Source organism: Sminthopsis crassicaudata, chromosome 3 (assembly GCF_048593235.1).
Source record: "Sminthopsis crassicaudata isolate SCR6 chromosome 3, ASM4859323v1, whole genome shotgun sequence".
In the NCBI taxonomy this organism is placed as follows: Eukaryota; Metazoa; Chordata; class Mammalia; order Dasyuromorphia; family Dasyuridae; genus Sminthopsis; species Sminthopsis crassicaudata.
In genome coordinates, this window is record NC_133619.1 from 63,782,590 (window position 1) to 63,796,703 (window position 14,114).

General features: G+C 40.9%; 1 protein-coding gene across 1 annotated transcript; it reads right to left on the reverse strand.

The window, feature by feature from the left end:
* Window positions 1-3,815: 3,815 nt before the first annotated feature.
* CATIP (ciliogenesis associated TTC17 interacting protein) lies at window positions 3,816-13,388 on the reverse strand. Its single transcript, XM_074298729.1, has 10 exons — window positions 13,291-13,388; window positions 13,012-13,104; window positions 11,644-11,844; window positions 10,972-11,027; window positions 10,215-10,301; window positions 9,857-10,024; window positions 9,320-9,444; window positions 8,337-8,413; window positions 4,977-5,065; window positions 3,816-4,334 (listed from the first exon to the last, which is right to left on the reverse strand). The coding sequence occupies exons 1-10, from the start codon at window positions 13,301-13,303 to the stop codon at window positions 4,023-4,025; spliced, it is 1,221 nt and encodes a 406-aa protein (XP_074154830.1). The 5' UTR covers window positions 13,304-13,388; the 3' UTR covers window positions 3,816-4,022.
* Window positions 13,389-14,114: the final 726 nt, after the last annotated feature.

Below are 14,114 nucleotides of genomic sequence, written 5' to 3' on the forward strand. Positions count from 1 at the left end.
TAATGATCTCCTGGTTCTACTTACCTCACTCAGCATTAGTTCATGCAAGTCTCTCCAGGCCTCTTTGAAATCTTCCTGCTGATCATTTCTTATAGAACAATAATATTGGGGAATGGCTGATCAAATTGTGATATATGAATGTAACGGCATGCTATTCTTCTATAAGAAATGACAAGCGTTGATTAAAAAAAAAAACTTACATGAACTGAGCAGAACCAGGAGAACATTGTACACAGAAGCAGCAACATTGTGTGGATGATCAACTTTGATAGACTTTGTTCTTCTCAGCAATATAATGATTTAAGACAATTTTAAAAGGCTCATGATGGGAAATACCATCTACATTCAGAGAAAGGAGTATGGAATCTGAATGCATATTGAGGCATACTATTTTCACTTTTGTTGTTTTTTTCTTTCTTGTGTTATTTTCCCCCTTTTGTTCCAATTCTATTTTTACTACATGACTAATGTGGAAATGTTTTTTGTTTGTTTGTTGTTGTTTTTAAACTGCTTCCTTTAGACTATAAGTTTCTTGAGGGGAGGATTGTATTTTGCCTCTGTATATCCCTAGGGCTTAGCACAGTGTCTGGTATATAATAAAGGCTTAATGGTTAATTTTATCTAGGACAAAAAAAGCAATAGTGAAATTGTTCTGTTCCAAGGGCACTCTGGGACATGAAAATCACCTGGTAAGAAGAAGGAATTTGATTTTTCAATGTCAAGCCAGAATTGGCTTCCTTTCCTTTCTTTTTCTGTCCTTGTATAGACTTATCAAATAATATTAACATATGTGCAACACTTTGCAAACCTTCAAGTTCTCTATAACTCCTTGTTGTTAATCATTGAATAAACATTTACTATTTGCCTATGTGCCAAGCACTGTTAATTCTACTTATCATTATTATTCCTTTTGGGCTTCCACAAGGGAGAGAGGGCAGTGGTTGAAGCTGAGGAAGCCAGAGCTATGAGTGACTTTGATCCTGGAATAAGGCTAGAGTTAAGAGCCTTAAAGAAAAAGAATCCTAAATTACAATTATTGTTTTTTTCTCAGTCCAATTGGACAGATGAGCAGAAAAGGGGAGATTGATGACAATTATCTTTGCATGCATTTTTAAAAATAAAATATAAAAAAGTGGTTTATTCAATAAACTATGTTATGAGAATAATAATAATAGCTAGCATTTATATATTGTTTTGAGGTTTGCATAGCATTTATGTATTTACATTTGATCCTCAAACAACCCTTTGAGGTAGATATTTTACAAATAAACTGAGATTGAGAGTGAGTGATTTGCTTGGAGGTTGGATTCGAACTCTGCTCTTCCTAAGCCCAAGTGCCTTCTTGCTAGTTGAATTTGTGAATGGAACCAAAAAAATATGAATAGCTTGGTTGTAGAGGGAGTAGCATAAATACCTTCATGATCAGTGCCCTCTAGTGTCTGGTGGGGCTATTTCAGCCTTTTGGGAAGGCTGTCTCAGCGCAGTCTCCCACTCAATAGGATAGGTGATCAGACACTGAATTCCCTTGCTGGATAACTAATATAGTGACATGCTGTCTTACTGCAGGCTTACGGAGTGCATCTGTGGGTCCATATAAGTGGGCTGTTTACCTGTCAGGCATTGACAGAATTTTGCACATTGTCGGGCCTGAACAAATGACTATTGAACAAACAAGTCCTATTTACCCCAAGCTTCACATTTCTCCTGCTGGCAGGCTATTATTTAGAATAATAACTAAGGGGAAACCACATTTTTTCCCTGGGATATATTTTAAGGTTTTAGTTTCAGATGCATGATCTCAAAATTAGAGCTTTTTAAAAAATTAATCACTTAGGTCTTGGTTACATGAAGAATAAAATTCTTAAATAGAATAAAGTTTCCACTTATCTCAAAAATTTTCTATAATGACTTAAAAATATTTTATATAAGCATCCTTATTAACCTGATGGGATTTTTAAAAAGTTGCATCTCAAGGCATCTGCTTGAACACAATAAATATGTTAAATGTTCTAATTTTTCCACTTGAAGTTCACATTAAATTTCAAGGTGGGCACCTTCCTTTACTCTCTGTTGTGAAAAATTTGGAAATCACTTTTCTCCATACCTAAATCTTTCATTTCTAGACAGATTGATCACATACCCGGATGTAATCACATACACATAACTCTAATCCTAAATAGATAGCCAGGGCTTAAGGGAAACAGACATTAAACCTAAAAGTTGTTTCCCTGAATCTGTGCATTTGTTCTCCTCCTTCCCTAGCACTTTGTGTTGAGAAGCTAGTAGTTTTTCCCAGAGAGTTGACTAATGCAGCAGCTATACCTTTCTTTGAGTGACCTCTGTGATGTTAAAGTGATGGGAGACTCAGAGTTCATAGGATCATAATTGCAGAGAGACCTGAGATATCATTTACTCAAATGTTTTCATTTTACAGAGGGAAAATTGAGGTCCAAAGTAGGCAGTGATTTGTCTGAGGTATTAAGTGACAGGATTTAAACATCATTTAGACACTCCAAAACCAGTACTTTTTTTTTTTTTTGAAAGAAATTTGCCTCAAAAATTGTCATAATTGTTAACTGCTTTTCCTATCATCTCTCTTATTTCTCTCTTCTTTCACCCTGCCCCTCCTCAAAAGTATTTTATTTCTGATTTCCCTGCCCCCCCCCAATCTGCCCTACTTTTTATCATCACTTCCCCTAATCCCTTTCCCTCCTACTTTCCTGGAAAGTAGACCCAATTGATCCAGTATGTTATTCTCTCTTTGAGTTAATTCTGCTGAGAGTAAAAAGTTCATTCACTTCCCTTTCCTTCCCTACTTACCCACTTCCTCTTCTCTTCCACTGTAAAAACTTTTTTTTGCCTCTTTTATGGCAGATAATTTGCCCCAGTCTACCTCTTCCATTCTCTCAATACACTTCTCTCTCACCCCTTAATTTTTTTTTAAGATATCATCTCTTGGAAAGGGATCCACATTTGTAAAAATGTTTGTGGCAGCCCTCTTTGTAGTGGCAAAAAACTGGAAACCGAGTGGATGCCCATCAACTGGGGAATGGCTGAATATAGAATATGAATGTTATGGAATATTATTGCTCTGTAAGAAATGACCAGCAGGATGAATACACAGAGGCTTGGAGAGACTTTCATGAACTGATGCTGAGTGAAATGAGCAGAACCAGGAGATCATTGTACATGGCAACAAGATGATTATACGATGATCCATCTTCTGGATGTAGTTCTTGTCAACAATGAGATGATTTAGACCAGTCTTGTAATGAAGAAAGTCATCTGCACCCAGAGAGAGTACAATGGGGACTGAATGTGGGCTACAACATAGTATTTTCACTCTTTTTGTTGTTTGTTTGCATTTTGTTTTCTTTCTCATTTTTTCCTTTTTGATCTGATTTTTCTTGTGCAGCATGATATTTGCAGAAATATGTATAAAGGAATTGCACATGTTTAACATATATTGGATCACTTGCTGACTGGGGGTGGGAATGGGGGAAGAAAGGGAAAAAATTAGAACACAGGGTTTTTTTTGGGATGAATGTCAAAAATTGTCCATGTATATATTTTTAAAATAAAAAGCTTTAATTTAAAAAAAGATATCTGATTTCCTATTCAGCTCTGTCTTTTCATCAAGAAAAGCTCGAAAGCCCTCTATTTCACTTAATATCCTTTTTTTCCCCCAGAAGGAGAATACACAGTTTCGCTGAGTAAGTGATTTTTGAAAACCAGTTTTTTTTCCACTTCACCACATCCCTCCCACTGGCTTCCCTCACCAAAGACATGAAAAACTCAGTATTAAAAGAGCATTAAAAATCAAGGAGAGGCCTACAGAGTCTCTTGTTTATTCTTATTTCTGGCTTCCTAATGAGACCTGATAGAGAAAATTCTGCCCTTTCTCTTGTCCACCCTTCTGCCCTTCCCTTTCTTGCGTTTCCAGAGTCTCTGGCCCCTTTAGTCCTTCAGGTCCCAGGGTCTTCTGCTTGGAGGTACCTGTTTACCTCCTCTGTGACAGACGTTTAGGTGTCAGAATTCTGCCTGTGGCAGGAAATCTCTTCAGCTTTATCCTCTGATGACTGCTCCAACATCTCCTCCAGCACAATGTGTGCGACACAGAGGCCTTGAGTGCTTCGGAAAGGGCTGGGCCTGCATGAGGACCTGAACGGGGGCAGTGGCGGCCTGCCCCGGGCAAAGGGACCAAAGTACTCGGCAGCAAAGGTTACCACGTTAGAAGGCTGGCGGAGCAACAGAAAGAGTAAGAAGTCCGAGATGAGGGTCTGGGCCTCTGGGTGATGGCGCATGAAAGTGGTATGGCTGGCCTGGAGCTCCTCCTGGGCAGAGAACATACATAAAAACAGAAGATCGTCTGGTACAATCTCATTTTAGAGATGAGGAAATGACCCTCACCAGAAAAGAACAGAGAATCTTTTGGTACAATCTCATTTTAGAGATAAGGAAGTGACCTTCAGTCAAATAGTTAAAGCTTCAATTTGAACCTAAACTCAAATTCAGAGCCAAAGTGAAAAGTCTTCATAGTTTGACTCAGTCTCTTTCTAGGCTAAAGGAAAAATTGGGCCCCTTTCCCCCATTTTGTGTCTTGGGCTGTTAGCAGTCTTAATTGTCTTCTCCTTGTTTTGCTTCCTCTTTGACCGACTATTTTATTTGTTTGTTTATTTTTTGAGAGGCACTTGGGGTTACATGCCCAAGGTCACACAGGATTATTCAGTGTTGAGGGCATATTTAAACTCAAGTTCTCCTGACTCCAAAGCTGCTGCTTTATCCACTTCTCCACCTAATTGCTTTCCACCCCATAATAAAAACACTCTTGGGATGAGGATAAAATGTTTTCATAGACTCCCTGAGAATGGAGGGGTGCGCTAGAAATCTTAGCTCCTAGATCCCTTCCAATGCCTTTTAGGATCCTCTCTGGGGATCCACCAGGATCTTGTCTCTTGACCATCAGATTCTTTTACCTTTCGATCTCGGTAAATGGCAGAGAGCTGAAGATCCTCTTCCCAATCCAGGTGTTTCTTTTCAAACACTGGTTTGGATTCAGTCTCATCTGGGCAGGAGGAAGAAAGAGGTAGAGGAGGAGAAAGATTAGAAAGTTGGAAACATCCTTCTGGCCTTCCACATCCCTTCCGGGCTGGCCCAATGGGGCTCAGGAAGAAACAGGAAGAGGGGATGTAGGAGACTCATTACAAAGCAAGTTCTGACCTCAATTTTAGGGTATATATGTATACAGTATATATGCTGTGTGCCGAACTCATTGCCAGACCTAACGCAAGACTGAACCTTAGAGATTATCCAATAAAAATTCCTTATTTACAAATGATAGGATCAGAGATAACAATAATAATGATGATGATTAAGAGAATACTTAATACCTTTGAGTGTAAGGTTTGTTAATGTTAACTCATTTGATCTTCACAGCTCTGTGAATTAAATGCTATTTTTTGGGGGGAGGATTGTTTTTTAATACAAATCATTTCCAATTGATACTTAAATGCTATTATTATTCCTATTTTACAGGTGAGGAAAACTGAGAAACAAACACACAGGGCAAAAAAATTGTCCAGAATCACAAAGCTAGAAAATGTCTGAGGCCATATTTGAATACATTTTTGAAGTGAGTCTTCCTGACTCCTGGCCCATGCTCTATATATTCTGTCACCCACCTGGCTTATTAATAGGGATAATACTAAGGGGTAGCAAAGGCAACTAGAAAGCATAGTCAGGAGGACCTGAGTTCAAATCTGACCTCAGACACTTAATACTTACTAACTGGACAAGTCACTTAACTCCAACTGCCTCCCCCAAATAATAATTATAGACAGCTGGGTACTACCATAGTGCATGGAGTGCACTGAAGTCAAGAAAACCTGAGTTCAAATATGACCTGTGTGACTCTGGGCAAATCACTTAACCCAGTTTCCCTCAGTTTCCTAATTTGTAAAATGAGATGGAGAAGGAATAGTAAACCACTCCAGTATCTTTGCTAAGAAAACCCCAAATAGGGATATGAAGAGTTGGAAATGAGTGAACAATAGGTGGTTAATGTGAAAGCCAAAGGGGATACTATGTAAAACACCCTTTAAACCTTGTAATGCTATATAAATGCCAGATGATATTATTGTTACTAGATTAAGAAACTGAGGTCCTTGAGGTCTATGCAAGGATATAGCCACGCCTAAGATGGTCTTATGGGTAGTAAGATTTCAAACCTAGACCTGGTTCAAAATTCATTCTTCTTTTCCACAATATCCTGATGCCTCAGATCCTAGTCATTTGCAGAATTAATGGAAATGCTGCCCCTTTCTGGAAGGCCCTTTCCTACTTTAACTAGCTCCTCTGTTACCAGTTGTCACACCATAAAGGTGGACACTATCTAGGGTCTAGGAAGGATGCTTTTAGCATGACTTTAATAATAAAGCCTTTAGGGGAATTAATGAAAAAAAAAACTCAGAGGAAGGTGGTCTAAGTGTACCTGATCTAAAGCTATATTATATAGCAGCAGTCACCAAAACCATTTGGTACTGGCTAAGAAATAGACTGGTCGATCAGTGGAACAGATTAGATACAAAGGTCAAAAAAGGGTACAACTATAGCAATCTAGTGTTTGATAAACCCAAAGATACCAACATTTGGGATAAAAATTCATTATTTGAAAAAAACTGTTGGGAAAACTGGAAATTAGTATGGCAGAAATTAGATATGGATCCACACTTAACACCATATACCAAGATAAGATCAAAATGGGTCCATGATTTAGGCATAAAGAATGAGATCATAAATAGATTAGAGGAACAGAGGATAGTCTACCTCTCAGACCTGTGGAGGAGGAAGGAATTTATGACCAGAGGAGAACTAGAGATCATTATTGGTCACAAAATAGAAGATTTTGATTACATCAAACTAAAAATTTCTATACAAACAATACTAATGCAAACAAGATTAGAAGGGAAGTAACAAATTGGGAAAAAAATTTTAAAAGGAAAGGTTCTGACAAAGGTCTCATTTCCAAAATATATAGAGAACTGACCCTAATTTATAAGAAATCAAACCATTCTCCAATTGATAAATGGTCAAAGGATATGAACAGACAATTCTCAGATGATGAAATTGAAATTATATCCACTCATATGAAAGAGTGTTCCAAATCACTACTGATTAGAGAAATGCAAATTAAGACAACTCTGAGATACCACTACACACCTGTCAGATTGGCTAAGATGACAGTTACAAATAATGATGAATGTTGGAGGGGATGTGGGAAAACTGGGACACTGATACATTGTTGGTGGAGTTGTGAAAGAATCCAGCCATTCTGGAGAGCAATTTGGAATTATGCCCCAAAAGTTATCAAACTGTGCATACCCTTTGACCCAGCATTGCTGTTATTGGGATTATATCCCAAAGAAATACTAAAGAGCGGAAAGAGACATATATGTGCCAAAATGTTTGTGGCAGCTCTTTTTGTAGTAGCTAGAAACTGGAAGTTGAATGGATGCCCATCAATTGGAGAATGGTTGGGTAAATTATGGTATATGAAGGTTATGGAATATTATTGCTCTGTAAGAAATGACCAGCAGGAGGAATACAGAGAGGCTTGGAGAGACTTAAATCAACTGATGCTGAGTGAAACGAGCAGAACCAGAAGATTGCTGTACACTTCAACAACAATACTATATGAGGATGTATTCTGATGGAAGTGGAAATCTTCAACATAAAGAAGATCCAACTCACTTCCAGCTGATCAATGATGGACAGAAATAACTACACCCAGAGAAGGAACACTGGGAAGTGAATGTAAACTGTTAGCACTACTGTCTATCTACCCAGGTTACTTATACCTTCGGAATCCAATACTTACCATGCAACACACGGATATATTGTATCTAGGTTCTACTGTAACACATTTAACATGTATGAGATTGCCTGTCATCTAGGGGAGGGAGTAGAGGGAAGGAGGGGAAAATTTGGAAAAATGAATACAAGGGATAATGTTATAAAAAATTACTCATGCATATATACTGTCCAAAAATTTTATAATCATAAAATTAATAAAAAAAATAATAAAGCCTTTAGGTGGCAGCTAGGTGGCGCAGTGGATAGAGCACCAGCCTTGAATTCAGGAGGACCCGAGTCCAAATCTCGTCTCAGACACTTAACACTTCCTAGCTGTGTGACCCTGGGCAAGTCACTTAACCCCAGCCTCAGGGGGAAAAAAAAAATAATAATAAAGCCTTTATCAAGCCAAGCTTATGTCCTGATTTTTAGCCTAGAAAAACTCCAGGGTATGATTTCCCTGCTTGACTTGGCTCCCTACTTACCCGCCTGTCTTATTATGGGCATCTTGTTGATGATGCAGCAGAAGGGGGAACCCACCTGGATTCTCTTGGCCAGGTGCCTAAAGGAAGAAAAGGAGGGTTTTTAATGAGGATGACAAAAGTGGGGTGTGAGGAGGTTTGGAGGGAAAAATTCAATTCTCCCCTCTCTTCTCCTAGTCTGATCATTAGAAATATCTATTCATTCCCCACCCTGATGCAGACTACTCAAACAGACTCAGGACCATTCGAGCCTCCCACTGACTCTCAAATTCATTTATCGCCATCTATAATCCACTATCATCTATACCATTTACTTCCATAGAAACTCAGTAACAGTTCATGCGAAAAAGACCTTGGGGTCTCAGTGGAATACATGATCAACGTTAATAATCAGCATGAGAAATAATTGATAGCATATGATGCAGGTTGAGCCATACTTCTTATGTATACCAAAAACCATACTGTTGATAACAATATAGATATAGTTTACATCAGATTGCTTGCCTTCTCAAGGAGGGGACAAGGAAGAACTTTGGAACTCAAAATTTTTAAAAATGTGTCTTAAAATTTTTTTGCTTATATGTAATTGAGAAAAAATAAAAATTAAACGAAAAAAATTTGTATGACGAAACAGCCAATCAGCTAATGAGAATCTTGCATGCATCAAGAAAGGAATAATGTCCTGCCTAAGGCAGATACTTCTCTATTTTGCCTTGTACAAGACACTATTCTTCTATTCTTCCTCTAGTCCGACTACATGTGAAGTATCATATTCAGTTTTAAGCATCATGTTTTAGTAAATCCCAGAAGGCAATAGGTATGGTGAGGGGCCGGGAGATAGACCATCAAATGAAGATCTATTATGGATGTTTAAGCCTGAAAAAGAGAAGACCTTCATTCATTCATCACCTCTACTTCCTCACATCCATCCAGACCCTCACACCTATTACGCCATCAGCCACCTTCCACTCAGTAAACTTGCTCACCCATCAGGTAACAGGTAGTACTGCCATGTCATGGGGATGTCTTCGTTGGAATGCATTGTCTGTTCTACCACCATTGCTTCAGCCTTCTCGGAGCCCAGTTGAATGGTTTGAAAGCCCAGGGCTTCCTAAGGGAGGTGGGGATGGAGAGACAAGTGGCCATGGATCAGGTACTCCCCTCCCTTCCTCAAGTTTGACCCTCTCCTTCTCCTACCTACCCCTGAATACCTTTCTTTGTAATTGTCTCAATACTCCTCAAACAAGCTGAACCTCTTTTTTTTTCCTGCCACAAAGGTGGAATGAAGATATGGTGACTATATTTTCTCCCATCTCTTCAGTTCTTTCCTCCTGCCTGCTATTTTTTTCTTGAATGGTACCCAGCTCCAACCTCCTGGTTTTTAACTCAATGATCTCTGTCCCTTAGCAACTCTCCTTCAGGACCATGGATAATTTCCCAACTCATCCCTCTCTTCCTAAGTCCACAGAACCCCTTTTCTCTGCCCTCCCCCCAGCTCACTCCCAGCTCCACAGCCCCCTCACATAGGTGGAATTGCAGAGCTTTCCTTCTTCATCAAGGGTCAGGAATTTGGCATTGTGGGGAACCTTCCGTCGCCACCCCATCACTCTGAGCAGGACCAGGTTGGCAGACTCTGAGATGAACCCATCCATCATACTCAGATTGAACGATAACTTTTCCGTCTTTATATCCTGCTCGAGACATTTTATGGGTTAGAATTCCTAGTGGCAAGGAGAGGGAATGGGAGTAGCTAAAACCTTAGGGCAGTAGGGCTCAAAGATGAGTCTTTAGTCCAGCACCTCCTGCCTACTACATACCCAGACTAATCATTCAAAAAGGTGCTCAATGATGCCTTCCCTCCAGTTGAGGGTTCCTACTCACCTCACCTTCCTTGAGGACCCTAGTCATCAGCATGTCTTCCTTGTCCATCAGTAACGTAGTCTTCCTGTCGATCGGCAGGGGTAGGAACTGCCAAATTTAAGACCAATGGAGGATATAGGAACAAGTTGATGAAGGAGCCAAAGGCATAGTCTCTCAAAAAAACAGCTGGGGTCTTGGGGTGCCTGAGCTTGGGTGCATTCCACCATTGTGGTAGATTTCTAGGCTTAGGGTGGGGATATGTGAAGGCTAAATTGACCCCTATGGGTTGCAGTGTGGTGTAATCTGATCTTTTGAATTCTTTATCTATGTTATCACTTATATTCTTTATCTATGTTTATCAGTTCTATGCTTTTCAGGGGATGTAGCTTAAATTGGGGAGAAGGGGAGATTTAAGAAATTAAAGAATTCTGGGGTACCTGAGAATATACAACTCATATTTACATGGTTAAGTTTGACAATATGACTTTCTCACACCATCCTGGGGAGGTAGGAACTATAAAATTAACATTTCTATTTTATTGATTAAGAAATTTAGGATAAGAATCAGAGTGACAAAGTCCCTTGCCTATGATCATAGCCAGGAAGTACCTGGGAGCTCACTTTACATCCATGTCCCTCAGCCAGTCCCAGGTCTACCCACCTTACCCCAAATTTCCACATTTTCCTACAGTGGGCAGTCTCTGTCATTAAGCCAAAGCTAAGGATCTATGGTGCTGAGGGAGGGGAAAGACATGAGGAGAAATGTAGGTCCTGACACCTTCATGAATTCATGATGGTGTTGCTCATATGTTGCCAAATTCCAGGAGACATAGCCTGAAAGGAAAGCAAGAGAGAGACCTGATGTACAGGAGATAAGGTAGAACTTAGTTGTGTGAGAGATGGAGGAGCAGGGTGGGGAGGGTGTTTAAAGGAGCTTTGAGACTAGGAGATTTGGGCCCCAGACTAGAAGAACCAGATTGATTCTAGTCTCCAAGAGACTTCTGGAGTGCTGACGGTTGTTACCAATGTGAGTATTTGGAGACCCCCTAACACTGTCAGGAGAAACCCTTGCCCAGTGCAGCTTTGACATGTTTCACCTGCCTCACCTCCACACCATTGCTAATAAAACAATGGGGAAGAGAGGTAGTTAGATGACCCACTGGATGGTCAATGAAATCAGGGGGACCTGAGTTTACTCCCGGGCTCAAAACTTAACTATCTGGGTAATCATGACCAAGTCACTTACCCCCATCACCTCAAAAACTAACAATAAAGCAATGGGGAATGTGATCCTGACCAAGTCACTAACCCTCCCCCAATTTCCTCAAAAACAAACAGTAAAGCAATGGGGAAGAGATTCTGAGCCAAGAATTGAGGTGCTGCAAGGATATCTCAGGTAAGACTTCTGAGGAGAGGGTATAAGGGAGAGGTCCAGAATCAGAAGTCTTACCTGAGATAGAAGTCCCACAGGGGATTTCCTCCAGCTGACCCCGGCTGGTGGCGTGTACTAGGGCACTGAGTGTCAGGTCCCCCTCAGAATTCTGGTAATAGGCTTGTTGTATGTTCAGGGAATATTCCCCCAGAGTCTGGTTAGTCTCAGATATCATGTTCAGAGTCTCGGAAAAATAGAGCAACTGAATTTCTTCTTTACCTATGGGCAAGAGAGGCAAGGCAGATGGGAACCATAAAAGGCTCCAGACTTCAGCACCTCTGTTCCGCACCCCTCTCCCAACTTAAACCCATTCCTCCAAAGGCCCCATAACTTTTCAAGAGCTTCTGTCAGTGTCCACCATTCAAACTAGAGATATTTGTCCCCTTTGGTTCAGAAAAGTTAACTGAGGCTGGGTGAGAGGAAGGAACAGGATTACCTGGTTTCCCAGATAACACTTTGGAAATCATCTAATAAAAAATGGCATGTTTAACCCATATCGGATAGCTTGACATCCATGGGAGAGAGGAGAGGAGAGGGAAGGAGAAAAATTTGGAACACAAGGTTTGCAAATCTTTGCACGTATTTGGAAAAATAAAAAGCTATTTTTCAAAAAATCATCTAATAGGGGCAAGTCGATCCTCTAGTGGATATAGCACTGGCTCTGGAGTCAGGAGGACCTGAGCTCAAATGTGACCTCAGACATTCAACACTAGCTGTGTGAACCTGGGCAAGTCAATTCACCCAAATTACCTCATTAAAAAAAAAAAAAAAAAAAAAAAAAGAAATCATCTAAGAGAAAGGAGTTCTTGAGAAAGGGGTTAATGGTTCCTGGATAAATTTCTGGCCTATCAAATTGAGTGGGACTGGAGGGGGTTACATCTTTTTTTTTTTTTTTTTTTTTTTTTTTTACTATCCTTTAATTAAAATTAAATATTTATTCAATGATTTTATTTTATTTATTTATTTTTGCTGAGGCAATTGGGGTTAAGTGACTTGCCCAGGGACAAACAGTTAGGAAGTATTAAGTGTCTGAGCACATTTGAACTCAGGTCCTCCTGACTTCAGGGCTGGTGCAATATCCACTGCAGCACCTAGCTGCCCCCTATTCAATTATTTTAAAAGGATTAATCTGAGAAGCCAAAGGGGTGTGTAACACACACACAAGTGTGAGAACCTCTGTTCTTCCAGAACCCCAGCTGGAAAGGATCTGGGAGGATAAGGTCTTCAGGTGCCCACGGTCCCCGCCGGGTAGTCCCTGAGCCCGGCCGGCTGCTTTTCCGGAGGGGTCTCACTTAAACACCGCCCGGCGGGAGAAGCAGCTCCTCTCTCCTCCTCAGCTCCGGGTCCCCGGCGCTCCCCCTCCCCGGGCCCGGGATGCACGCTCACTGATCGAAGCTAGAAATTTCAAGGCTGCAGAATTGGCTTCGGGCGCGGGCTGCTGGGGTTCCTCCGGCACCTCCGGCTCCGGACTTTTGGCGCCTGGGGGCAGAGTTTAGTCAGACAGGTGGGAAGGAGGGGGACGGTACAGGTGACGCAGGTCCAGAAAGGGGAGGGGGCTGGGGACCATTCCTAGTGCCCGCCCCGTTCGAACCCCCGGGATTCTCGAGGTGGGCTCAGGATGAGGAGGAGGCTGATGCACTAACCCCCGAAACGCAGACCCCTTACCTCTGCCCTTCATGCTGCTGGTCCTCCAGAATGTGTCTACTGGTCCCCATGGCAACCGGCAGCCAGCTGCCTCTTAAAGGAGCCATCACCATTTTCACCTTACTTTATCTTCCTTTCTAGCCCAACCCCCAAATTCACCTCGGAGGGGAGCTGTGTGGGCTGGGCTATTAACGCCTCCAGTGTCCAAGCTGATTCATCCTGAAGGTTGACCTTCCGTGTCTGCAGTGAGTGTGTGAGAATGGAGGGGATTTAAACCAACCCAACCCAAAACTCATCATTAAGTACTAAAATGTGCAAGGAACTGTCTTGGGTGCCTGAGATTCGAAGAGAAACATAAACCCAATCCTAGTCCTCAGAGAGCTTACTGAGAAGCACTGAACAACAGAAACAATTCCAGGAGAGAGGGGTCTCCAAAACAAAGGGGACTCACTCAGTAAACAAGCATTCAAGTGCCTACTTTGGGCCAGGAACTGTGCGAGATACCGGAGTTACAAATCCAGAAGAGATAACATGTTTATACCCATACAGGTAGGTACAAGGTAGATAGTTGTAAGGTAATTCTAAAAGGAAGGCACTGGGAGCTAGAGAGATCAGAAAAGATTCCCTATTGGATCCTTGAAGGGAGGCTGAGAATCTTTTTAAAATCGATTTTTATTGATACCTTTGTTTTTATACTGCCTAAATGTCTTTGGTTCCTCTGATCACCCTTCCCGGAGAATATTCCCGTATAATAATTTTTTTTTTTTTTAAAGAAGAGAAAAAAAAATTCAGTAAAACTAATACATTGAAATAATTTGATTTTACGTGCCTTGTTCCATATTCAC

Excerpts from the sequence above, each read along its gene's own strand:
- CATIP (XM_074298729.1), bottom strand. Across the intron at positions 11,845-13,011 it reads GAAATTTCTAGCTTCGATCA|GTAAAGAAGAAATTCAGTTG; the intron begins GTGAGCGTGCAT and ends TCTTGCCCATAG. Across the intron at positions 10,025-10,214 it reads GGGTCCTCAAGGAAGGTGAG|GATATAAAGACGGAAAAGTT; the intron begins GTGAGTAGGAAC and ends TGTCTCGAGCAG.